The sequence below is a fragment of the Oreochromis aureus genome, linkage group 14, assembly GCF_013358895.1.
Source record: "Oreochromis aureus strain Israel breed Guangdong linkage group 14, ZZ_aureus, whole genome shotgun sequence".
NCBI lineage: Eukaryota > Metazoa > Chordata > Actinopteri > Cichliformes > Cichlidae > Oreochromis > Oreochromis aureus.
In genome coordinates this window covers 35,585,787-35,612,732 of record NC_052955.1, presented here as the reverse complement: position 1 = coordinate 35,612,732, position 26,946 = coordinate 35,585,787, and the positions used below count along the sequence as shown (strand labels likewise).

At 41.2% G+C, this 26,946-nt stretch overlaps 2 protein-coding genes across 3 annotated transcripts; both read left to right on the top strand.

The window, feature by feature from the left end:
* Window positions 1–2,209: 2,209 nt before the first annotated feature.
* On the top strand, window positions 2,210–15,530 carry crk (v-crk avian sarcoma virus CT10 oncogene homolog). The gene is made up of 3 exons (XM_031744120.2): window positions 2,210–2,755; window positions 3,444–4,033; window positions 12,645–15,530. The coding sequence occupies exons 1-3, from the start codon at window positions 2,536–2,538 to the stop codon at window positions 12,780–12,782; spliced, it is 948 nt and encodes a 315-aa protein (XP_031599980.1). The 5' UTR covers window positions 2,210–2,535; the 3' UTR covers window positions 12,783–15,530.
* An 827-nt stretch (window positions 15,531–16,357) lies between these two features.
* Window positions 16,358–26,135, top strand: ywhae1 (tyrosine 3-monooxygenase/tryptophan 5-monooxygenase activation protein, epsilon polypeptide 1). 2 transcript variants are annotated; one of them, XM_031744119.2, is made up of 7 exons: window positions 16,358–16,604; window positions 18,032–18,231; window positions 19,472–19,578; window positions 19,749–19,955; window positions 20,337–20,473; window positions 22,319–22,366; window positions 24,897–26,135. In XM_031744119.2, the coding sequence occupies exons 1-6, from the start codon at window positions 16,541–16,543 to the stop codon at window positions 22,324–22,326; spliced, it is 723 nt and encodes a 240-aa protein (XP_031599979.1). In that variant the 5' UTR covers window positions 16,358–16,540; the 3' UTR covers window positions 22,327–22,366; window positions 24,897–26,135. The 2 variants fall into 2 exon arrangements, with proteins under 2 accessions (XP_031599979.1, XP_031599977.1); XM_031744117.2 differs by lacking the exon at window positions 22,319–22,366 and having other exon boundaries at window positions 16,360–16,604.
* Window positions 26,136–26,946: the final 811 nt, after the last annotated feature.

Here is a 26,946-nt window from a genome sequence, read left to right as displayed (position 1 = left end):
GCCAAAATAATAACTCAGTTTGACAGCCATAAAATAGTATTTTTGCACTAACATGGAGATTTCCAAAACAGTTAGCCAAAGACTTGGTGTATCTCAGTGTGTTGTGCAGTGTGACCTTAAAAATATGAGGAAACATAAGACATAAGGAGAAGTGGCAAAACATTATTGAAGCAGTGTGGGATCATCTTAACATAGACCAGAACAAAAGACGTCCAGCATCCAAAGAAGAGCTCTGAATGTCTTTCAAGAAGCCTGGAGAATTGTTCCTTTAGTCTACTTAAAGACATTACAAGAAATTGGTCTTAGAGAGTTCAGACTGTGTTGAATCTAGTCATATTAAACATTGACTTTCAAGCTTGTTATAACTGTACAAACTCTGATTTTGCCTTATATGCTGTATTATTTATTTATGTCTGCACATTTCAATCAGTCATTGTACTCATTTCCCATTTTCTTCACAAAAAACAAAGAAACGGGAAGAGGTGGCTCAAGAGCTTTTACACAGTAATGTACTGTAGCTTTAAATTATAACATTATATAAAAGTTGAAGAGACATTTGCCTTGCCAATCAATTCTTTTTAAAAACAATGCCTATTTTGTATTTCACATCTTTTTGGCTGATAGTGGATATAATTTCCCATGTGTCCAAGCGTCAGACACTAAGTGACACCACCGACCAGAGGTCCTGTGTCCATGTCCTAAGAGGCCAGAATTATACTGGTGGCATAAGTGGGATCTGTTGTCCATCTGCAGCCTGTTAGACTCAAACATCCAACCCAAAAGGCTGTTTGAACTGTTTTGTGGACAGCTGAGAACAAGTTGAACTTTTTTTTGCATCACCACTAAACATGAGGACATCTACCTCACATTTGAAACTGCCTGCTGTTCCAGCTCCTCTACGACCCCAACATCCACCTGTAGGCATCAGGGGATGTTTCCTATCACTCCCCAATTTTACATTATCGTAGGGGTGATGCGCTTGGAGTCCAGATCCCAAATCCTCACTGTATTCTGCTAGGGTAATAAGTCAGTCATTTCAAAATGTGAGTCTTGTAATTCCCAGTAGAATTGAGGCTCTGTGGACATGGAGATAATTATACATTTAGAGAGATTAAATGGTAAATGGTATAGTGGCAAACAAACAGTAGAACAGAGTAATTTTTTTCCAGTCTCCTCTCCTCTTCCTGTTAAAAGGCAGTTTTTCCTTCCCACTGTCACCAACTGCTTACTCATAAGGGATCATCTGATTATTGGGTTTTTTCTCTGTATTACTGTAGGGTTTGTTTTTTGTTTGTTTGTTTTTTACCTTGCAGTATGAAGCATCTTCAATTGAATTTAATTTATATAGCACCAAATCACAAAAACAGTTGCCTCAAGGTGTTTTTTATTATAAGGTATAAAACATATATTCTGTACATTCCTTTGTTTCTTGAGGAGAAACACGGGAATATACATGGAATACACAGACAAAGGCTGTAATCGGCTTTTATTTTATCATTCTGCGTGATGCAATACTCCAGATTTGCTTTACCTGGCCTCAGTATTTACAGCGATCAAGTGTTTAGCGTTGGTGGTACACATAGGACCTGGCCTGCTTTCTTCTGTGGTTACATTTGGTTGCAGAATGAAGCTCTCTTATCCACAGAAAACTTAGCAGGTAGAATTTACTTTAACTAGTCTCACAGGAGTACCGAAACTTGACATTTAGGTGTGACAACCAGTATATTGACAGGATTTTGAAGAGTCTTTGAGTGACACCTAGCGGCCAATATTACAAAATGCAGCTAATCTAATTTATTTCACTCGGTTAAGATGAAAAGATATCAAGTTACTTACATTACTGTGTGAGAAAGAACTTAAGCGTTGGTTAGCATAACGCTCTGCGCTCGGTGCAGCAGTGGGGATAAGCTTTGGCTTTCACAACCCACCACCAGCCTGAGCAGGAAAAGCGCTTTCGTGACCATCGCCACAATACAACTTTAAAAATGTTTAATTTCTGTAAGAAAACACGCACGAATAAACGACATGGCATCTTATGATAAGCTCCTCTAAATGCTGTAACTATTTTCGAACTTGTTCTAATAATTTGTGCTTGTTTTTCAAAAGACGTCGCTCGAAGCGGATGATGGACGAGACGACTAGCCTGACGCTGTCACGCTGGCGCGTGCGCCGTAAGTATGATACATCATATCCGGTGAGAGGGGTCTTTTTTTTGTTTTCGCGTATCCGCCATTTCAGTTTTTGAAGTTAGTTGTCATCGGCGGCTGGATTGTAGCTGGATTTGTGGCGTTAAAACGCATAATAGGACGGACAGAGCTGACTTCTGAGCACGAACCGAGCCAGAGTCACTTTTTATCAGGTGCTTGAGCTTCAGTGTCGGAGAATTGATGCCCAAACGGCCAGCTGCGGATGTCCCCTGTTTACTAAACGTGCTCTAGGCGCTAAAGTTTTTGTATGAGTTGAACGCTCTGCCTGTGGATAACGGGAGGGAGAGCAGGGAAGGCCCGGTGAAGCCTCGGCTTTGGAGTGGTTATCATGGCAGGAAATTTTGACGCGGAGGACCGTGGTAGTTGGTACTGGGGTCGGTTGAGCAGACAGGAGGCAGTGTCTCTGTTGCAGGGGCAGAGGCATGGCGTGTTTCTGGTTCGGGACTCCATCACCAGCCCCGGCGACTACGTGCTTTCGGTGTCAGAAAACTCCAAAGTCTCGCATTACATAATTAACAGCATCAGCAACAACCGACAGTCTGGTCCAGGTAAGCTAGCAGAGCTGGGGGGACGGGGTGGGGGGGAGGCTTGATATTAGGAGATGCTGATGTGACCATTCTTGCATGACTTGCACCAAAGAAGATGCGCAATAGTACATTTTCCTGGCAGGCCAGACACACTGAAACATGTTTCAGTTTGACGTTAGCTCGGACGGCCAATTCTCTGTGCGCTATGCAACACACTGCTTTTAAGAAATCACAAATTGATGGTTTGTGTGTCTATAGGTCTATAGGTTCCGGAGTGGGCGGTATGCGTTCTTAAATAGCGTCAGGGCCCGTGTGACATTATATAAGCCAAATTGTCAAATTGGAAGCAAATCACCTTAAAAAAAAAGAAGTCTCTCTCATAGACTGATTTTGGTAGGATTTGATCTGAAAAAAGCGTCTGCTTGGTTGTCTTTTCCCACAATATTTGTTGTATTCCCTCATGCATTTTCCAGAACACTTACTGGAAGAAACATGACATGCATGAGGAAAATGTAAAATAAGGAAACTGAAAGATTTCCTGGTCATGTTGGAAATCATCATCATCATACTTGTGTACATAAATAGGCTGCCTTCAGATTTCCCAGATGTGAACACTAATAGATAAGGAAGGGAGTGTTTCGGATGAGTAATGATTTCATTTTTCTGCTTCTAACTTGACCTTTTACCTGCCCTCCCTCTTTTTCTCCAGGTTTGGTCCATCCAAGGTTCCGTATCGGCGACCAGGAGTTTGATGCATTACCTGCTTTGCTAGAGTTCTATAAAATCCACTACTTGGATACCACCACCTTAATAGAACCCATCAACAAATCTAAACACCCCACTTTAATGATTGCTGGCCCCGGTGGAGGCCCCCCACCACGCCTGGAGGATGAGTATGTTCGGGCACTTTTTGATTTCCCCGGCAACGACGATGAGGATCTCCCGTTCAGGAAAGGTGATATCCTCCGAGTTCTAGAGAAACCAGAGGAGCAGTGGTGGAACGCCCAGAACTCGGAAGGCCGCACAGGGATGATCCCAGTGCCGTACGTGGAGAAGTACCGACCAGCATCCCCCAGTTCAGTGGCAGGGTCTAGCATGTCCGGTGCTGTGCCTGGTGGGATGGGGATGCTGGGGAACTCTGACGGCTCTGCAGGACCGTCTGGCGCTCCACTGCTGGGAGACCCCAGCCAGTACGCCCAGCCCACACCCCTCCCAAACCTCCAGAACGGACCTGTCTATGCCAGGGCAATACAGAAGAGGGTGCCTAATGCCTATGACAAGACAGCCCTGGCTCTAGAGGTAAATATGGCTGTATGGGTAGTGTAATTTTTTTCCTCCTTATAACATGCACTGGAAGCTAGGAGATAGTTAGGAAGACGGATGTAGATCCAGCCTTTTTACCTTATCGAGACTGAACTCACATTCTTTGGCTCCCTTTCCCCATTGTGCTTTTGGCCAGTTCTTCCTCATTATTTGTTGAGCTGGGTGAAGAGTAATCAAGGTCAGAAAGTGATTAAGCAGCTCTCTTTTAGGTTCTGTAGTTAATCTGCTCTTTTAATTTCTCCTCTGCTGAAATTAGTCCAGCACCATTACAGATTGACCTGCAAGTCTCTACACAGTGGTTATTAATACCCTGGCTTCTAGTCAGTTGACAAGTGTTTGCGTTTTCCCCCAGATTTGAACCTAAATAGGAGACTCCAAGTATGACTGCCATTAAGTGCTGCTTGCTGCTCACGGTGGCTGGGCTGTTAAACTGTCCGGAAGTGAGAGCGGGGCTCCCACGGAGCAGGTCATTTGGGGAAGGAAATAGTTTGTGTTTGGGAACAGGACCATTTCCTCTGGTCTCTGTGAAGCCAGGAGTCCAGCTGAGCCACAAATGGGACTAGGAGGTTAAACTGAGCGTGCTCTCTCTGCTCCTCTGCTGTTGGATGGCTAAAGACACCTCTCTACCCACATTTTGCTTTTCATTCTGATGAACAAGCTATTTCTCTGGCTTGTTCAGCAGCCAGAAAAATAACTTCAATTTACTTGAAATTTGTTTTCGCATATGACAGAGACATCCTTTGTATGAACTGGATTCTGCCACTCCCACCTGTGGAGGACCTTTCTGGGTTAGGCCCATGTGAGACAATGCGTTTTCGCCACTCTGTTTGGCCATCAGTTACTCATCATGGCAGCACTGGACAGTTAATTATTAGCTTACATTTCCTTGTTGGTAAAGATCACTGTTTATCTTGAGCAGTTAATTTGCGATATTTAAATCCTGCTTCATGTGATTCTGGTTATTCACTTGTTTTCTCAATTCCGAGGCACAAAACCTGTCAGCTTCACAGAGACGTCATTGTTGCTGGAGTTTATTATAGAAATGTACTTAAGCTTGAGTCATCATAAAGGTCGAAGTCCATATAGTTGGAGATAAAGGTAGTAGGTATGTTACCGTGAACATGTGTAATTCCAGTAGCCGTGGACTCAGTTCAGCGCTGCAGCTGCTAATTATTCATATCATTCTTTAAATTAGCATGTCTTAATACTAATATTTAATATTTTACTACATTGTAATCAGTTCCTAAAGAATTTTCACCTCTCTTAAACACTAACCCTCATTTGCATAAACTTTCATATCAGTTGGACTGTGAAATGTCACAGAGATAGTGAAAGCATTCATTTTATTATTAAACACATCAAAGACAGCAGGTAAAATAAATATTGAACATGTCACCAATTTTCTATGTAAATGTATTTCTTAAGGTGCTACTGACATGAAATTCTCACCAGATGTTGGTAACAACCCATTCAATTCACACATGCAAAGAAAACAAACCATAGATGTCCATAAATTATGTTATGTTCAATAATGAGAAATGGAAACAGGGAAAAAGTATTGAACACGTGAAGAAAGGGAAGTGCAGAAAGGCACGGAAAGTCATGACAGCTGCTGAAATCTATCGGTAATTAGAAAGCAATCCTCCCACTTTGTGGAAATTAATATCAGCTAGTTCAGTCCCAACTGATGCATTACAAAACGGTGTCACACAAGCAACATCTCATGATGGGTAAAACCAGTGAGCTCCCTCGAGACCTTCACAACATTATTCTTGCAAAATATACTGATGGCATTGGTTCCAGAAGGATTTCTAAACTACTGAAGGTTCCAGTGAACAGTGTTATGGCCATAATCCATAAGTGGAAAAAAACATCCACGACCAGGTGCTCCCCACATGATTTCAGACAGAGGAGTGAAAATGATCCAAAGAGTTGTCTAAGATTCTAGGAGCACTTGTGGAGAGCTACAGAAAGATCTGGAATCAACATGTACGATTGTTTCAAATACACTCAACTACCCTGGCCTATATGGATGCTCAAAACACAAGACTCCATTGCTGAAGAAAAAGCAAGTTGAAGCAGATTTAAAGTTTGCTGAATAACATTTAGACAAGTCTGAAGTACTGGGAGAATATAGTCTGGTCAAATGAAACCAAAATTCAACTCTTTGGATGCCATAATACACGCCATTTTTGGAGGTCATAAAGCAACTGCACTCCACCCAAAAAACACCAGACCCAGTTTGGAGATGGGAACATCATGGTGTGGAGCCATTTTTCTGCATACGGCATTGGCACATTTCATATAACAGGAGGAAGGATGAACAGAAAAATATAGCAGGACATTCTTGATTTAAAAATCTGCTGCCATCTAACCAGGATAATGAAGATGAAACAAGGGTGGATGTTTAAGGAAGAGAATGAAACACACAGCCAATGAAACTCTGTTGGTTTCAGAAAATAAAGCTGCTAGAATGGCCCAGCCAATCACTTGAACTCAACCCAACTAAAAATCTATGGAAAGGAATGGTTCACAGAAGAGGCTCACAGAACCTTCAGGATTTGAAGGCAGAATCACACCTGAGAAATGCATCTGACTAGTTTCTCCATACAGGAAACTTCTAGAAGCTTTCATCACCAGCAAAGACTTTTGTATGAAGTTTGAAATAAAATCTAGTAAGCGTGGTTTACACTTATGTTTATGGATGTCCTCAGCTAAACCTCAGTTCACCAATACAGAGCCATTGATGACACCAGTCTCAAGCCACTTTCAGCACAAAGCTTGATGTTGTCTCTGCTGTATAAAGGTCAAAGCAGACCCCTTATGCTCATTTCGAGCTCTGTATTCTCCCCTTTATTAATTTGCTATATTTCGCAAACAGAAGGTTTGAATAGCAGGTGGCTGGGGCTTCTGTGCTCGAGGCAAGAATCATGGTTATATTGGGTATGTCCTCTCTTACTAAAGTTAAACATGGCTGAGAGGTTTTGGGTCACAGCGATTACTTGTACATAAGCTGAACTCCTTATTTGAAACTTTGGCCATGGTAACAGTATATGTAGATGAGAGAAAACAAAAAGAATAATAAGGGGACTTGGTAATAAACTATTGCGAATCCATTGCTCAGCAGACTTTTGGGATAAACATTTACCTTTGTTAAAACCCTGGAACCGTTTCATAATGCAGCAGTGTTGTGAGCAAGTGACCCGCCAAGTAGTTTTAAATAATGACATCCACAAGCAACACTAAGTCATGCAAGCAGAGTCTCTTTGACTTTATGCTGTCTTTCTACATGACAAAGACAAAAGTATTTAAAGTTTTTTCAGGCACATGTTGGAAATAATCTCTAGCTTCCAGTTCTCAAAAGAGAACATATGTTGCTATTCTCTTATTAAGGTGGACATGAACTATAAAATATATAATGGGACAAATATAAAGTGGTTTGATGGAGAAGACCTGAAAAACATAAGAACCCAAGCTGTTCCTGATTTACAGTCCATGCATCATACTTGTGACTCGTTACGAATTATAGTGTATTGATTGTATTCATAAGATATCTCATAGTGTACGCTGTTAAGTGCCAGGAGGATTGCCAGGATTTATACATCGGGGAAACCAAACAACCTCTAGCGAAGCGGATGGCACAACACAGAAGAGCAACCTCATCAGGCCAGGACTCTGCAGTTTATTTACACCTACAGGCCAGTGGACACTCTTTAAATGATGAGGATGTACACATCCTGGACAGGGAGGAACACTGGTTTGAGCGCGGAATCAAGGAGGCCATTTACGTGAAAAGGGAAAGACCATCTCTGAATCGAGGAGGGGGCCTAAGGGTACATCTTTCGCCATCTTACAATGCTGTGATTGCAGCCATTCCCCAACTCTCTGTGAATGGTACTCATGGCCATTGATCAGTGTTCTTTGATCAGTGGGTTTTGGTCAGTGATTGTTGATCAATGGTCATGGGAATTTGCATAATTATGATTAAGGAACTGACCTCACAGCCCATTGTTCCTTCAGTGGGCTGGTTTCAGTCATTATGCAAATGTGCTGTTTATAAGGTTTGGGGAAACCTGCAGTCAGCTGAGACTGAAGAAGTCACTTGGATGAGTGACGAAACGTTTCTCCCACAAAACGCTACGTCCAGATGAACAGGTTCAACTTTTGGAGATATTCATAAGATACAAAACATCCAATGTCACCATGCAACCTCTGCTGCTGCAGTCTGTAGGATTATATAATTTCTTAATACAAAGTTTCTTTGTTATTTTTGAAACGTCTTGTAAGTTGCAGATGTGACAAACTTGTTTTTAGGTCAGTTCCAGAGATCCAGACTAACATCCGACTGGCTGCACTGGTGCTATCAATTCAGTTTGTTCAGATCAGAACGTGGATTATTTTATTTAGGTGTAATTTAGACAATAATGTCAATATCTTGCCTTACATTTAAAATATTAAAAAAATTTAATAACGTAGTGCTGTTTTTAATCTGTTATATTTTTTTAAATTATGAAGATTTAAAATATCTTTACCAGAAATACCTTTTACCTCCTCCTTTTGGCACTACTCTGTTTTAGGATCATTCAGGTATCTTACTGTTGTTGGATACCTTGAACGTTTTGTGTTTGAACTTTTTGTGTTTGACTTAGTAACAAGGTTACAGTTGTGTGCAGGGAGGCAGACTGACTATAATACTAAAACCTCATAGCATTCCCCTCCTACTACAACCGCAAGTACTCTATTGGCCATTGTGGTTGAAAGTAGTAACTATTCTTCAGAAGCTCAGCTAGTCTGTCGTTGCCTGCACCTGCTTTTACATCACCAGTACATCATCATCATCATTAACATAAAAAACAGAACAAGAAACTCTTGTAGTTGTAGTCCTTACTGCAGGGACTACACTGAATGTACACAGAACTCAAGTTAAAGCCTTAATATGTTTAAATGGATGAAATTAGCATTTAAATGTGTTCAGTAAAGTCCTTTTTATGTAAACACCAGTATTTTCAACTAATGAATGTTTTCATAACCAACCTTTGTCTTAGGTAAATGATTACCTAAGGCAATCTACCTACCTATTACATACTGGAAATAGTGATAATAAATGACATCATTAATCATTACTTTTGTAATGCTTTTATAAAGCGTGATAATCCACTTAAAAGTCAGCGTGAAGAGGATCATTCTGCAAACGACGATGATCATAAACCCACTAACCCACTGCACCCATAGTGCCACAGCCTCTACCATTAAGGGAAATAAAACACGGCATAAGTAACTGAACTGTAAAGATAAAACAGCTCAGTATGAAATAACATGCAGAATATTTTAGCTAACATTAACTGCCATCCTAGAACTTGTCGTACACGCCCACACTGGATACTACAGGATTAGTGAACAAGTGCAAATATGGCGCACAACATACAATACAGGGAGTGCAGAATTATTAAGCAAGTTGTATTTTTGAGGAATAATTTTATTATTGAACAACAACCATGTTCTCAATGAACCCAAAAAACTCATTAATATCAAAGCTGAATGTTTTTTGAAGTAGCTTTGAGTTTGTGTTTAGTTTTAGCTATTTTAGGGGGATATCTGTGTGTGCAGGTGACTATTACTGTGCATAATTATTAGGCAACTTAACAAAAAACAAATATATACCCATTTCAATTATTTATTTTACCAGTGAAACCAATATAACATCTCCACATTCACAAATATACATTTCTGACATTCAAAAAAAAAAAAAAAACAAATCAGCGACCAATATAGCCACCTTTCTTTGCAAGGACACTCAAAAGCCTGCCATCCATGGATTCTGTCAGTGTTTTGATCTGTTCACCATCAACATTGCGTGCAGCAGCAACCACAGCCTCCCAGACACTGTTCAGAGAGGTGTACTGTTTTCTCTCCTTGTAAATCTCACATTTGATGATGGACCACAGGTTCTCAATGGGGTTCAGATCAGGTGAACAAGGAGGCCATGTCATTAGTTTTTCTTCTTTTATACCCTTTCTTGCCAGCCATGCTGTGGAGTACTTGGATGCGTGTGATGGAGCATTGTCCTGCATGAAAATCATGTTTTTCTTGAAGGATGCAGACTTCTTCCTGTACCACTGCTTGAAGAAGGTGTCTTCCAGAAACTGGCAGTAGGACTGGGAGTTGAGCTTGACTCCATCCTCAACCCGAAAAGGCCCCACAAGCTCATCTTTGATGATACCAGCCCAAACCAGTACTCCACCTCCACCTTGCTGGCGTCTGAGTCGGACTGGAGCTCTCTGCCCTTTACCAATCCAGCCACGGGCCCATCCATCTGGCCCATCAAGACTCACTCTCATTTCATCAGTCCATAAAACCTTAGAAAAATCAGTCTTGAGATATTTCTTGGCCCAGTCTTGACGTTTCAGCTTGTGTGTCTTGTTCAGTGGTGGTCGTCTTTCAGCCTTTCTTACCTTGGCCATGTCTCCGAGTATTGCACACCTTGTGCTTTTGGGCACTCCAGTGATGTTGCAGCTCTGAAATATGGCCAAACTGGTGGCAAGTGGCATCTTGGCAGCTGCACGCTTGACTTTTCTCAGTTCATGGGCAGTTATTTTGCGCCTTGGTTTTTCCACACGCTTCTTGCGACCCTGTTGACTATTTTGAATGAAACGCTTGATTGTTCGATGATCACGCTTCAGAAGCTTTGCAATTTTAAGACTGCTGCATCCCTCTGCAAGATATCTCACTATTATTTGACTTTTCTGAGCCTGTCAAGTCCTTCTTTTGACCCATTTTGCCAAAGGAAAGGAAGTTGCCTAATAATTATGCACACCTGATATAGGGTGTTGATGTCATTAGACCACACCCCTTCTCATTACAGAGATGCACATCACCTAATATGCTTAATTGGTAGTAGGCTTTCGAGCCTATACAGCTTGGAGTAAGACAACATGCATGAAGAGGATGATGTGGACAAAATACTCATTTGCCTAATAATTCTGCACTCCCTGTAGACATTAGGTCAGTAAAGTTACATTATTAAGTAAAAAGTAATCAGTTTAATTAACTAAAAAGGGAGAAAATCTAAATCTAAAAAAATCTAACAAATCTAAATCTGTAAACCCACTACTAAAAGTTGTGGGTTTACAGTGTGCTACACGGTAACCAAACAGCTTAATGATCATCCAAGTAAAATTTTGATTAATTTATTTATTTGCAATACATGCACTAGATATAGCTAAAAGAAACTTTCCATCTGTAGTTCCTGTGTGCAGACTCTTCATGATGCACCAGTATTGCTAAAGGATAGCAATCGCTTGTGGTAACACAAAGCTAGCACATGGATTCACACAGTGAAACGCCCTGAATGGTTTTACAGCTAGAGCACAATGCTAAAAGCAAAGATAACAAGCATTTCATCACTGCAAGACATTTCTAACCACAAGTATCACTCTCACACAACTTGGTGGCAACAAGAATGAGAATCTTTTAACCACATTTGTAAGGCATACTTAAAATGCTAAAAAGTACTGCACCCACTGATGCTTTGTGGCAGATAATTCCACAACCCAGATGCCTTAACTTAAAAAAAAAAAAAAAAATCAGTATTACTCAAATGTTGTAGACCAAATTTTAACACGAATGCATATTGTTGCAAACCAGTTCAAGTAGTTGTGGCGCAGTAGTTGCTTACTGTAGGCATAAGCACAATTTTAAATGTCAAGAAACTATAGTAATTATCTGTTTTGCAGTAGTGATGATAGCTATTATATCCACTATTGTCAGTGTTTGCTCATAAAGAGTTGTGTGTAGTCTATTGATGCACTATTTGTCTGAGACCTGGTAATGATACAGTATGAAAACTGTCTCCAGGAGTTCCTCTTCCTTGATTACTCATATTCTCCAACAGGCTCTGCATACTGCTGGTGGGACAAAACCAGCAACCTGAGGGGTTTTTTTTGGGGGGGGGGGGTTTAAACCCTCTTCTCACATTTTGTGGAACAAATAATGATCAAAAACAATGCCAGGTGTTCAATCGCCTTACTTCTGATAGAAAAAAATAATAACTTGTCACACTTAATTGTAGAGATTTTCAGCTACCTGGATAAATATAACTGGCTAAACTGCATTACCTATTTGAAGCAGCAGTATTGGGTGCGCAGAGCACAATACCTCTCAGAGGCTTCACATCCGGGATATAAAAACCTGTCCTGCAAATTCTGACACAGCTGCACCTGTCTGGTAAATGTTATCAGATAGATCTTATGCCGTTAAGTCATCGCCTTCACAGACTTGAACTTTGGAACTGTCTGCTGCTCTTTGTTTGCTCAGGTTCAGTGACACAGGACACTCCCCTCCCTGTGCAGGTCACCTGTAATCATGCATTACTTCACCCAGCAGCAAGCCCTCACCTACAGATCACTCGCGTCTCTTGCTTGCTTCAAATGTTTTTTCAAGCATCTGAGTCAGTCTGGTTGTTCATCATCACAGTTACTGCTAAGAAACTCTAATGATGAATGCAACTGCAGGTGACATGGTTGTTTTTGAGAGGACAGTTGGATTAAGCTTGTGTCTCATAGTTTCTCTCTCCTCTCTCCCTGTGCAGGTGGGCGACATGGTGAAGGTGACCAAAATCAACGTGAACGGCCAATGGGAGGGGGAATGCAAAGGCAAGCGCGGCCACTTTCCCTTCACGCATGTCAAACTGCTGGACCAGCACAATGCCGAGGACGAGCTCAGCTGAGAGCGGACCGCCGGGCCTCTACCTGGACACTAGTGGTAGACCCTTCCTCGCCCCTCCTTCCCTCCCTCCCTTTGCCTCATTCTACGTCCTCTCCCCACTTCACCTCACAGCTCCAGCTTTTATCTGCACCAAGTACAGTTTCAGAGAATCACTGAGAACAAAACTGGCCCTCACTAGACTTGTAATGCACATACCCTCCATTTCTAGCCTCTCACGTAGTCACAGTTACCCTGCGCATCCCCCACCTGCCCTCACTTACTGACAGACTGAATTCGGTCATCTACAGTGGAACAGATACAAAGTGACTCGGCTGTTCTGTGGATCAGGCGACACCCTTTAGAACCTTCCCTCCATCGTAGACACATTATCAACACTCACTCCTCGGGAGACTCCTTGGCGCAGAGTTCAACCACTTCCTCTTCCTGTGTCGGAGCCTGTAGATAACTGCTGTTGTTTCTTCATCTGTCATCGTGGAACACTGTGGGGTCACTTGTGCTGCATTGATGTCGGATGGGAATCCCGGCAGCAATCCCGGTTTTGTATGTGCTTAGTCTTAGAGGACAGTAGGCAACCCTCTCATTTCCACACGGTGAATATGAAGGTGGAGATAGTTAGCTTTCAGCTGGTTGCCATTAGCATGAAGGAGAAGGGAAACAGCTACACACTGAACAGGTTTCTTTGAAGTTTAGAATTAAACAAAGAGCCTGATCAGAGCAGCACAATCAAACATGGCTCCATTTTTTTTTCTTTTCTTCTACATTTTCCTTCATATTGGACATGAATACAGCACTATTCTGTGTTACCCACAACTCCAGTGTGATCAAAAACAGCAGCAACATTTTAGAAAAGAGATTTAACTGATCTCCGTGGGAAATGATTGAGCTCTGTTTCGAGGCTTGCTGTTCTCGAGGAAAAGACCCAGTCCAACACTCACTTTACCCTCCTGCCTGGTGTCAAACAGAGAACTGAATGAAGACCAGCAGCTCGGAGCAACTTCATGTAGCTATAGCCATAGTTCTAGCCCCAGCAGCCAAGCAGAGAAGCTGCGAGACTGTCGAGGAGGTGGAGGCGATAAAGGCAACACTACATTCTCTCACTTCAATTACCTATCCAGCAATCACCTATGACCAAGTACCACCAAGTAGTCTTTTTTTGTAAGAAAAAATAAGAACATACTGTTATGAAATGACGTACTATGTGATTATCATTACATGATAAATATTGATTTTTTTTTTTGTTTGTTTGTTTGTTTTTGTTCGTTTGTTTTTGTTATTTTGTAGTTTTCTTCATAGCTGGTTTAGTACCAAGGGGCGAAACACTTTTTACTGCTGCATGTTGGGAGGGAGCGAAGGGTGCAAAATGAACGAACTGACTTTTGGGGGAGGGACGTCTGCCCCCCACCCAAGCCCCTCACAGGGCCATGGTGTTCTCATTCTGCGTGTGATGTACATGATTGAACAGAGTGAATGTAGACTGTCCACTATACTAGTTAGTACTGTCTTTACATGTTAGTGCTCTCCATTCAGCTCACAGGATTCACTGTAACAGAACTGACTCCGTGTTCAGATCTTGTCAAGTGTGTCCAAGAAAAGAGAAAGTGGTGGAAATATTTGATCCCTGGCCGTTTTTTGTTTTTAACCTTTTAACTATGTTGTTGCCATCTTCCACTAGTGTGCTCTTTTAATCCTCAGGCTTATGGGCCTTTGTTTCATTTGTGTTTCCTCAGTTAATCCTTTTGTCAATCTTTAATTTAAAGCCCTTTAAGTTACAATGCACAAGCCAAATCTGCTTTACTGCTTTGTTCCTCTCTCTATTTTCTTTATTTCCCACATTCTAAGTAGTGGTCTAGATTGCCTTTTTCCCCCTCTCTTTGTGAAATTGAATTGGTTTTACTTGTTGACACCTGACAATCATCCCCATCATTTATCAAAATGCAGACCGGCTTGGATTGAAGCCGGCTGGGCGTGCGGCTTAAACCTTTACCAGAGTTAACCTGCTCAACTTTGAATTTGATCTGTGAGAACTTGATTTCTCTTCCATGTGAAGGGTTCTTCTCAGATGCCATGGTACAGTGTTTCTGGCCAGCTCCTTGAGCAGCCTTTAGGTGGCACTGTGACAGCACTCAGAAGGGGCTCCATGCTGAAAGTGAAATCCTCCAGTGTTTGAGATTAAAGGAGATGAAACTAGATTTTATCTGATGGATTCTGCATTGATATTTGTGCTCTTTAGATTGACATTACTCGTTGCTTCTCTGTCCTCATAGTTCTTCCCAATATCTTCAGTCTCGCTTTCAGATTTCATTTTTGTGTTGGCCATATCCAGCTTCAATACTGTAATATTTCCTATTTAAAGATATTACTAAAAGATAATCCGGTCGATGAAATTGCATTCATCTTTGCTGCCAGCTTTCTGATAAGGTTAATTTTTATCTGTAATTTTGATCAAATCTGACTTCTATGTCACTCATACTGCCTATGGCAGGTGCTTAGCTACATAAATCATTACCTTTATAAATTGTGTTGCCAATGAAACCACCAAGAAGTATTTTTTTAGTAGCCCTGCATGAAGTCATTCATTTCCTTTCATGCAAAGGAAGGGGTGGCAAAACAGCAGTGGTAATTGTGTTAATATCAAAATGTGCCATTTTATTATAACACTATATTCTTTCAGGACAAATTACCTTTTTATTTTCTGTAGCATGTAATGTGTTAATATACTAGTAAATAAAGTCAAACCCATGACAAATGACTCGTTTCGTGTGTTGGATTTGTATATGATGGTAAACTACCTACACCTTGAGTCAACCATCACTTCCAAAAAAAAACGTGGAAGGAGACTAACCTGTATTTTAATGCTGGCTTTTCTAGCTATACCTTCACCTTTATATTTACACTAGTGTGAATGGCAAACACTTAAAGCTAGAACACAGACTTTTAATCAATACGTACATTTCAGTTCGCACAAAAAAAACTATGACAAATTTTAGTATCGATCCAATACCAAGTAAATACATGGCGAGTATTACCAATACCTCTAGAAGACTTAGAAAACGCAAACAGAATATTGATCTTGTCACGCTAGTATTGATCAGATAGGAATACCAGTGTTGGTATCGATACTGTTGATATATTGGGATTGGTCTGCTCTGAGCACGGCTATTATTATCCCTTCTCAAACCTTGCTTGAAATGTTAAAGTGAGTTAATATCTGTGAAAATGTTGAGGTAAAAAAAAAAGGAGAAACATATTGTCTCACCGCCACATGTGTTACGTTGAGAATTTTCTGTGGCACACTTTGAGCTCCACAGTCAAATGATGCTGTCCTGTATTTTGGAGTACAAGCTACGTTTTGTATTATTTATGTAGTTCAAAAAATACAGAATTGCACCGCTATAAATATCATAGACCAGGAACAAAGTGGTGGTGTTAACACACTAAACCGTAGATGTGATTCAACACGTGCATTTATCGTTATTACTCTTGCTTTTCTTGCCTTTCTCTTCAAAAAAAAAAGAAAAAAAAACAATAGAGGAGGAAGCATCGGAGTCGGTGAGTCTTGTGCGTATGCGCAGTACCCGGATGAAGCTGGTCGCCATCTTTACTCCATCCCAGCGCTGCCGGTGGGGCGGAACAGCACTCATCGACCCAGTTGGTTTGAAGGAGCCACAGACAGGGCTGGCACATCACCACTGTCTTTTGCACTAACGATCTGTCACTTTGATTAGCCCTTTTGCTACGCTACCTGCATCTTGATACACAATGGGAGAGCGAGAGGATCTAGTTTATCAGGCGAAACTCGCCGAGCAGGCAGAGCGATATGACGGTAAGGCACCATCTCTGGGCCGGCTTGGAGTGGGACATGTTCGCCGATGGGATTTTTTTTTTTTTTTTACTGTGCTAGCTAACCTTAACCGAGCACCACTTTGCTGTGTAGCTCAACGCTAGCTGCGGCAGGCTACATGGCTAATGCGGCTACCATCGCAGATTTCCAACTGTTTATTGGCCATGACATATAGCTTTTTTTCCGGTAACAGTACTACGACATTAAAACAGTTCGTGAGCACGAAACCTGTTTGTTCTGAGGAAAGTGAGCGGATGTCACAGACATTGGCTAGCATTAGCGAAGGGGCTACAACAAAATGGCGGATTAGTGGAGCGTGAGCTGTCAGGAGTTGCCTCCCCTGCACCACGCTAGCTGTGTAACTTTACACATGAGCCAGTGCTTCATTTCGGTATAAGCAGCACTCGTTGCTTATAACTGACTCCGTTTATCGACCTGGCAACTTTTACGCCATTCTGTTGCAGATACTAGCAAGATTAGCACCTTGAAACCAATGTGTATTAGCAGGGAGTGGGAGGGCAGATGTTCACTTCGTGGGGTGTTCCCATGCAGGCAAGCTGCACAGATCGATTGGCAGAAACGACCCCCTCTTCCTCTCCCCGGTGCACTCCTATAACACTGTCATACCATTACAGGCTGTGTACAGGCTGTTTTTAGACGACTGCCTTTGCCACCCGGTCACACGTTGCTCAGTAACGTTAAGTTAATGTACCATGACTCATTCACGGGATTTGTACCGAGTGTATTTGCAGAGAGATTTATGGTTTACTGGCTAAATGCTAGCCTTACTAGATTGCATTCAGATCTATTCGATCACTCTTCAGCTTAATGAAATCTTAACATGTCAGGTAAAGGTTTCTTTTTTTCTTTGAAGGTTTCATATTTTAAGGTGAGGCGAGGAGGGGCGGGGAGTCAGATGTTTGCTAAATTACATCAGCCGCTTTTCCATCCGTACTATCCCTTTAACCTACTTTCAAAGGGTTAAACCCCTCCCCATCGGTAAATGATGGCACACAGCTTAAACTGAGAAGTGCATTGCTTATCGCTTAAGCGAGTAACCAGTTTATGTCTGTGTGTGTGTTTGTTGGATTGGTGCCAGAGAGAGAGGAAACTGCCTCAGCATTTACTCTTTAACACTGTCTGTCACCTCACATCAATGCCTTTTCTTGCATGTCATCTCTGGGCACGGTTTGTCAGGCGTCCGATTGGTTCATTTATTATGATTATCAGCCCGAAACCCATGAATTTGTGAGGCACGTCAGATTGTGCCACTTAGGTTGACAATGTTTTTCCAGTAATGTGGAGGTAGCAAAGACTGACATCGTCTGGTTGTTGTAGTTTTAGGCATACTCTCAAGAGACATGACAAAAATAAAACTGTTGGCAAATCCTGGGCATTTCTCTTAACAGAGATGGTGGAGTCTATGAAGAAGGTGGCAGACATGGACGTGGAGCTCACAGTGGAGGAGAGGAACCTACTATCAGTGGCCTACAAGAATGTGATCGGAGCTCGGAGAGCCTCCTGGAGGATAATCAGCAGTATCGAACAGAGGGAAGAGAACAAGGGCGGAGAAGAGAAACTGAAGATGATCCGGGAATACAGGCAAAAGGTAAAGCACTCAGGAAAGGCTCAAGCTTAGATTTGTGTTTTAGATTGTTCTGTAATGTCTCAGCATCCAGAATATGTTCTCATTATAAAGATTGGGTGTGTTGGTGCAAGATCACAAACACACATTAGTGATCCACACTCTGAGCAGCTACTGGACAGACTGCATCTGAGTCATAGTTGGCAAGTCCTCCACTCTCTTGCCTTTTTTTTTTATGAAGGGAAATAAGAGCTGCTGTTATAATGGGAGAGGCCAGAGTGTGTCAGAGATGGGAGAGGCACTTGGACTGCAGTCAATGACATAATTGGATTCAGGGAGAGTACACCTTGATTTTGTTAGTAGCTCTCTAAGCCCCTGGCAGACACATTTCTTATCACTGACACGCCACTTGATAAGCTTTGAGCAACATCCTGATTGTTTAGTAAATATCAAATATTAGGTTGGAGTTTAAATAAAGGTTGAAGGGAATCGGTTTACAAATATGGCAGTGTTTCCCACAGATTTAGATTCTCTTTGTGGTGAAGAATGGGCTGCTATGTGCATGCACATGTGGGAATTATTGAATAATACCAGTTATAAGGTTCTCTGCAAATATTTTACAAACTAATTACTGTGTTACAAATAAATAGGAGATAAGTGTAGACTCCAGTTCCAAGCTGCAGTCCCAGAGGGTGGAGTTGGAGCCAGTTATTTGGTGGGATAAGAGATTCAGTGGAAAAGCGGTTGAGTAGTATTGATGGACAGTGAGTCTTTTTGGTCAGCAGCAACAGAATAGGAGTACGGAGGCTGTCTCTGCAAGAAAACTGGCTGCTGATGGTGTCGTGTTTTTCAAAGGGATTAAAAAAAAAAAAAAAAAGTAAAAAATGGTTGTGTGTACTTGGGTGGCCTGCTCGTGTGAAGTCTTTGTGTTGGGAAACACTCTCGAACATCTGATAAGCGTTGAGCAACATCCTAATTGGATTAGTAAATGTCAAATATTAAAGGTATTACAAATGTTGTTAGCAGGGAGTGATAAAGGTCATAAAGAGGCCACAGATAAACCCAGACGTGTGGATGTGTTTGTTGTCCCAAGTTATTGGATCTTTTTTTGATCTTGGTGGATCTTGAACATGAACCTTTGCAGGAACGGGCAGAATTTCTCATACTGGATTCTGAAATTACACAGGAGCAGGAATCCAAATTGATACTTGGAGATTGTGTCAGAGGAAGAGGATCACTGAATCAGTGTGTTTTTTATCAACAGGTGGAGAAGGAGCTGAAGAACATCTGTAATGAAATTCTGGAAGCACTTGAAAGGCACCTACTGCCCTCTGCTAAGATAGGAGAGTCGAAGGTCTTCTACAACAAAATGTAAGAGCCTTGATATTAATTATCAGATAAATACAGTAACTTCCTCTGGTTCGTCATCAAGTACAGCTATGTTTTTGGGCTGGGGTATTTATTGACACAGGAAACCGTTGTCAGGAACACTTCACAGGAAATAACATGTAAAATGTTTCTTTGTTTCCTTCCACTTGTAGGAAGGGTGACTACCACAGGTACCTGGCAGAGTTTGCCACTGGCAACGACAGAAAGGAGGCAGCAGAGAACAGTCTGGTGGCCTACAAAGCTGCTACTGACCTAGCCATGTCAGAGCTGCCACCCACACACCCCATCCGCCTCGGGCTTGCCCTCAATTTCTCCGTCTTCTACTATGAGATTCTCAACTCACCTGACCGCGCTTGCAGGTCAATGCTCCTTCACTGCAGTGGCACTGTCACTGTAACGCAGGGCAGCTGTTTGTTTTTTTCTGTCTGTATATTACATAACAGCAAGACTGTCCCTCACTGCTGAGTGGACTGTATGACTAACCCTAACTCCTATTTGAGGTTGACCTTCGCCCTCCTCATCCCATAGGTTGAGGATTAGACTTAGCAGTAATGTTGTAGATTATAAGCCATTCTTGATTGTCTTTGACTTTGTTCACATTTACATAATACTGAGTTCCAGACACACAGTGATACATGATTTGGTACAGCTGGAACCATAACGGAGCTTAAAAATAATTAGTAAAAACATGATTTTTCTGTCTGAAGCATGATGTGATTTCAACACGTTTGTTTGCTCAGGTTGGCAAAGGCTGCGTTTGATGACGCCATCGCAGAACTGGACACACTGAGTGAAGAAAGCTACAAGGACTCCACACTTATCATGCAGTTGTTACGTGACAACCTGACACTATGGACTTCAGATATGCAGGGAGAAGGTAAGAGTCCCGTAGTGTGTTTATTTCATCAGGTGTTTTTCTATGATGGTGTATCTACCTGTGTCTCACTGCAGAACTTTTTCCAGGACAAGCTGCTGACACTAACCCACTCATCTTCACCTAAACACTTTCTTACATTTGTTTTTATAATGTGTGTTTGTACTGTGAGCATCTTGATGGCTTTTTTTGTCTCACTGACAGCTTGCAAAAGATAACAGATAAAGGCTTGATAGAAAATCAACTGCCTAACAGTTCAATCCAGTTACGACTAATCAGACATCTTGCTACGTTTTGTTTTTGTTTACTTGAAAAGTTGAGTGGTATTCCTGCTCAAAGACTGTTTGTGCAGAATTTAATTACTAGACAGCTAGAAAAAAAAAAGTTAGAGGTCTTCTCTAATCTGAAGGTGCTTTTCAATGGAACGTTCTGGGAACTCGGATTTCCCAAGAACTAATATCTAGGACTTTTTTAAGACCAAGTGTTCCTCTAGCACACCAAGCCTTGTGCTTTAACAGCATGGCCCAACAATCCCAAATGCAGGATGTGTAACTATGCTGCAGAAAATAACACGTACATAGGTCTGAGGGTTTTTTCAGTGGTAATGGACCTCTTGTTGATATTTTGACACAAATGTCAATTTCAAAATAAAACAAGTCAACTGCAGCTGTCAGGACTGTGTCAGGTGCTCACAGTGTGCCTGTCAAGGTACAGAGAGTTTTTGTTTTTTGCAGGGGGGGATGGGGCATAATTGCTGTCATCACATGACGCTGAACTGGAGGCATCCCATCTAACCTGTGTTCCTGTGTCAGAATTAGATTCTCGTGCTGAGTGATTTAAGAAAAACAGTTTACAACAGTCTAATCAAAATTTGAATGAATTTGTGTAAAGTAAATTCCACAAAGGGAAAACTACATGACTACCGATATAGTAGTATGCCTGAGCCCAGTTTTGTAAAATTGAACATGTTTAGCTCACACATGTTATATGTGGTGCCACACGGACTGGTTCTCCGGCTGCTGCAGGCTCTGGTTTATGTAGTTTTCCAGACTGCAGCAGTGGTTGTCTGCAGTCCATGTCAGTGCAGCTGAGATAGATCTGACAGATATGCTGGAGATGCAGCTGAATGAGGGTTCAAGCTACTTGGTCAGCTGGCCAAAAGGGCAAGTGTGAGAAGACTATCATTCGTAGACAGTGTTGTTCTCTTTAGCTTTAAAAGGAAAGAAAAAATAACAGACAAAGTGAGTGACCACAACTTGGGTGGTTGTTAATATGCCTAGATGACCTCCCTAAGTTAAAACACTGTGTTAATAAGCTCAAACATTTAATTGGAAGTTGAGATTCCAACAGCTGTCTAAAGTTGTCTATTTGGCAAGCTACTGCCTGACTAGTGAGGTGTGGCTAGTTACCTGAAACAAACACCTATGGTAATGGCACAACACTAGCTTGTTTTGTTCTCTCACCAGCACCTCAGGAATGATACAGAGGGATGTGCCGTCTTGTAAGCCGTAAAGAGCGCAGTCATCGGCATACAGGTGACACATTAACCTGATACAGCCAACATTTGTCTTGGGTCGCCAAGTCCCAGAATGATTAATAAAGTGCAGCGGAGTAAATCTGTCGTAGCTGATCTTCTTGTAGTTGTTCAGCTGTTACTAGCAACAACTTTTGGTGTAAGAAATTTACAAAAAATAAGTCATTCAGCCCTTTTTGATTCATTTTTTCTATTCCTTTCATTCTAGCAGTATGCATCAGCTACGCTGCAGAGCATCCACCGAAACCTTTTTTTTATTATTATTTCAGTGACTCATCACCTCTTTTGTCTTTTTCTCATTCCCTCTGCTGTAGAGTCCTAAAGGAAACAAACCTGTTCATTTCCCATGTTAACTGTACTTTGTAAGTGTTGCTCACCCACACATTTGCTCTGTGTGTGTTGTGTGTGGCTTGTTTTTACCTCTCTGCACTAGCTCACTCATGGTTTAATAATTCAGCCCACTCATTCACCCATTCACTTGGATCTTGTATTAACTTTTGGTGACATGCTCTAATCTTTGGTCTTCCCACCACAGTCCCATGTAACTGGCTCACTTGACCAAAGGTAGTTTGTATAGTGTGATGAGTAGTTCCCCATTGTACCTGTGCACAAGCAGAGTGCTTTACATCATTTTATTTGCATGCTTTCACACCGTGGACCAGTATAGCCAGTCAGTCATTTAAAGACATTCAGGTCCAGCTATGCAAAAGTGGTATTTTCATGTTTAAGTTTAAAGTAGTGCTGCAGTATTTGGTGTTCTCTAACAAAAACAGGGTCATTATTAGTTTAATGGAAATTCAGTGTTTGCCAAAACCATTGCCTTCTAGAGGTGCTAGGTAACCTATGCTAACACTGAAGGTGTTGAGTTTTATGTAAAACTCGCACCCCACCACCAGCACACAAACACACACTTTGAGCACTGTTTCTAAACTATGGAAATGAATGCATCATTTCACCCAACACCTGAAACCGTAGAAAATTTGCAACCAGCGTGCAGGTTTTCTTTACAGATTTCTGCTAGTTGCAAAATTGAAGTGTTTGGGGTTTTGTTTCTTTTTCCCCTTTATAAACAAGTCCCACACATAACAGTACAGTAATAAATATTGATGGAACCTAAAGTGGACCCATTATGCTTTTCTTTATTTTATATTTTCATATATTCAGTGGTGGATGGCTAAATATTTAAAGAATCAGCTCAGTGTCAGTGCAAGTAATCACATCTAAACACTTTTTTTCCCCCTAATCAACACTGTATGATGTTAGTGAGAGAGGATATCCCTAATATGATCACCTCAGGCACACAGCTTTGGCTGTGAGCACAGTGTTTGTGGGGGAAATCTAATCTGGAAACAGTTCTACATACACTGTAGGCCTTTCACGGTAATATTGGTATAATGTTAGGCAATGATAAGAGAATGAAATATCGCGATAAAATATGGGTAAAACGCGCATGTGCAGTGCCTTTGTTTTCATACCCACGTGGCGGAAAAAAGCATGACGGAGAATGAGAAGGGCGAAAGCGGATCCTTGAATGAAACAGATGAATCAGAACTGGTTTGTAAAAAAAAAAAAAAAGGTGCAACTTCAGTGGTGTGGAACTGGTTTGGCTTTCATCCGTCAGATACACACCAAAGCACAATTTTTGGTAGAGCATGCAAGCAGGCCGTCGTTATTACCATGTTTTTTGGAAAATAAGGCACACTTAAAATCAATCCTTTGATTTTCTGAAAAATCGACAGTGGCCCTTATAATCCGGTGCGCCTTATGTATGAATTCTGGTTGTGCTTACTGACCTCGAACCGATTTTATGTGGTACACGGCACTCAAAAAGTATTTTGTCTTGTGTCAGTTATATCGTTATCGCAAATTTTCAAATATATATCGTGATAAATATTTTTGGCCATATTGCTCTGCCCTAATACACGGTTCTACATTATATATATTTATCTCTTTATTTATCAGTTTTTGTTTTTTGTCAGTCTTTAGTCCTTGTGAAATCATCTGTTCTCTAAGGAAAATCTGCCTCAAAATCCTCCAAGCAGATTTCAGTGGAGTTCAACTTGTTTCAAGCACTTTGGGAAAATCAGTTTCTGTAGCAGTAGCAGTGGTAGGCTAACTGCACTTTGTTTTTCATTGTATTCACAGGGTGCCTGCAGGCAGTTAGTTCTAAAAACACTTTGGCGATAAACGGGTCAAATTTAGCTGAAATGAAGGATTTGAAGATATGAGTGTTTTGCATATGCAGATTAAACCAACCAAGTAATTATAGTCGGCTTGATTTGAACCCGCTGTTCCATGCACTGGTAATCATAATACTGTCCACTGTGCATGCATTTATTAGAAATTATTGGTACTACTACTACTACGTGGTTGCTGCTGTAAAATGCAGACCTTCTGTTCATCTGAGTGTCTTGTCTGTAGTCCTCTAATAATTCTCATCCAGCCTGTTTCATATATCAGTGTGAACAAGGGCCTGTTGTAGGAAAGACTACTCAGAATATCTCTGCCATTATCATCATATATTTGGAGGGAGGAAAAAAAGTGAAAAACTTTGAAATTACATTAACAGGTTAGTGATTCAGTGTCATGAAGGGGACTCTCTCTTTACATCGCTAGGTTACTATGGTAACTTACGCCGAACACATAAAGGTGTCCAAAAGGGCCAGTGTCACCATTTCTGTTATTGCAGTGAGAGGAAGCCTAAATATTCAGAGAGAAGCTGCAAACTCTTAAGAGAAATAGCTACCACCATAATCTCCTCAGTTCCTCAAGGTTTGGGTTTGTGTTCAGTTTCACCTGTCACATCAGACATGCCTGCCACTCGTGCACTACCGAAGGATGATATCTTGTGAGGTTTTTAAGAGGAGCTGACAGTAAATCTCTCTCCACCAGGTGAAGAACAGAACAAAGAGGCACTGCAAGACGCTGAGGACGAGGCCCAGTGAGACTATGCCACCAACAGCCAACAACTTGAGACCCTCACCCTACCCCCTACACTCCCTCCACCTTCATCTCCCTCCTCCTCCTCAACCGCCCCACCCATCCATCTACAAGTCACTTTCCTCTTTGTCGTCCTTTTTCCTTTTCTTCCACCTCTGTAGCTCCAAGACCCAACAGGGCCATGGAGTTAACAAGTTAATTTTTCTCTTCTTTTTTTTATTTTTTATATTAGCCCTGACATCGTTCAAGTAAATACCACTTAATTGAGGCAGGAAATACAATGTTAGAAAGGCAAAGATAAAGAAAGCGGTCCCTGGATTGTTTTTTGTTTTTTTTTTTTTTTTTTTTTGTCCTGGTACAAGCAGTTCTGAAAATGTTATCTTTTGGTTTCATTATTGTATTTTTTTTGTTTTGTTTTTTGCTTCTTGTTTTTTCCTCAATATTTTTATCAGTTGCTGGATGTATTGAGAATTTTTTTTTTTTTTCTTAATGTAATTACAGAAATTAACTTTTATTACTGACAATGTTGACTATTAGTTGTGGGAGCTATTTTATCTGTTTTTAATGAAATGTCATGCAGATCATTTGACCGTTTTTAGGGGCAGTTTGGAAGAGTACAAGTGCCCTTTTTGTTAACTTAGTAGTTGAGAGGAAGTTGGCAATATTCGCGATATCCACGTGGGGCAAAGAAGTGCTTAACTTTTACACCATAGTGATTCTGTTGTCATGTTCATGTAGTTGTCTTTGGACTGTACTTTGTGCTGAAATACTGTAACTGTGCACACATTCTGGCTCTCTGAAGGTTTATCTCTTGCTGGTGGTTTGAAAAAAGAAAAACAAACTTGGGAGATCTCTAACTTGTGTAAAAGAGTAGACTTAATTTCGCCCCATCCTTAAATGAAGAACATCAGTACTTGCATGAGTTAAAAAGAATTAATATTCTATTTTTCTTTTCTGCTGCTTCCCCCTGCTTTTTATCGATACTCCTCTGCCGTTCAGAGGGTGTTTTTTTTGTTTTGTTTTTTTTTTCTTTTGCGGTTTCTTTTTGTGTTGCTTCATTATGTGTAACTTGGAGCTGATTTGTACTACTGGATATCTGACTGGAGCCACAGACAGGGAATCTGTATTGTTCTTACTGAAACACAGCATGGAATTAACATTAAACAATCTAAATTAAACATTAGAAGCTGACATGTGGTGTTTATTTTGTTGCCAAGTCTTCACCTTTAGGGACTTTATGTTAGGGTTAGGTCAAGTCTTCAAGTCTGTCAAGTCTTTGTTGAGACCCTGAATGAAAAATAACGGGAAAGAAACGGGGATTCCTTACTGTTACTGGACAACAGACTTGGAGAGCTGTGTAGATGAATAATCATGACCACAAAAAACTAAATCAATCTGACCCCATCCTTCATGGGTGGGTCCTACACTCTGAACCAGCCGCAGACAGCACAAAATTCATTTATTATTGGTTGTGTAATGATTAGTTAAGATTTGTAGCATCACAAGTTGTGCTACAGAATATAATTGCTTTGCCATTATCACTGAACTTGTTCATACTGAGATCCTACAAGAAGCGTGGTTGTTGAGTATTATGAGTCATTTCTTTATGATTGCCAGGTGAAATATGTGAGATTCTATAACTGCAAGGATGCAGGAAGTGGAGGAGCCACAGTTTGCATCAATATGGCAACCAGACACCGTAACATGTCAATTACATTCATCAACTTTGGGTGATGATGCAAAATAGACCCAAGATAAAGTTTTTGTCAAATTGGGTAATGTTTGAAACGAATACTAATGACATCAAAATATGATGGGGTGGTAAGTGCATTACAGGGTTACCTAAGAAATTAGCCTGGAATGTCTGAGTGGAACTGATCTTCAGCATTAAGGGCCGTGTGTGATGAGCAAATTGCTTCCTGTGACGTTCATTGTTAAAATGAGGCTGAGATTATTTGCACTGCACATGTAGTCACTATGGACGAGTAGTCCTTCCCACTAG

Coding starts and splice junctions, on each gene's coding strand:
- ywhae1 (XM_031744117.2), top strand. CDS start 16,541: ATGGGAGAGCGAGAGGATCTAGTTTATCAGGCGAAACTCGCCGAGCAG. Junction 18,232..19,471: donor TCCGGGAATACAGGCAAAAG/GTAAAGCACTCA, acceptor TTTTATCAACAG/GTGGAGAAGGAGCTGAAGAA. Junction 19,956..20,336: donor TCACCTGACCGCGCTTGCAG/GTCAATGCTCCT, acceptor TTGTTTGCTCAG/GTTGGCAAAGGCTGCGTTTG.
- crk (XM_031744120.2), top strand. CDS start 2,536: ATGGCAGGAAATTTTGACGCGGAGGACCGTGGTAGTTGGTACTGGGGT. Junction 2,756..3,443: donor CAACCGACAGTCTGGTCCAG/GTAAGCTAGCAG, acceptor CTTTTTCTCCAG/GTTTGGTCCATCCAAGGTTC. Junction 4,034..12,644: donor AGACAGCCCTGGCTCTAGAG/GTAAATATGGCT, acceptor CTCCCTGTGCAG/GTGGGCGACATGGTGAAGGT.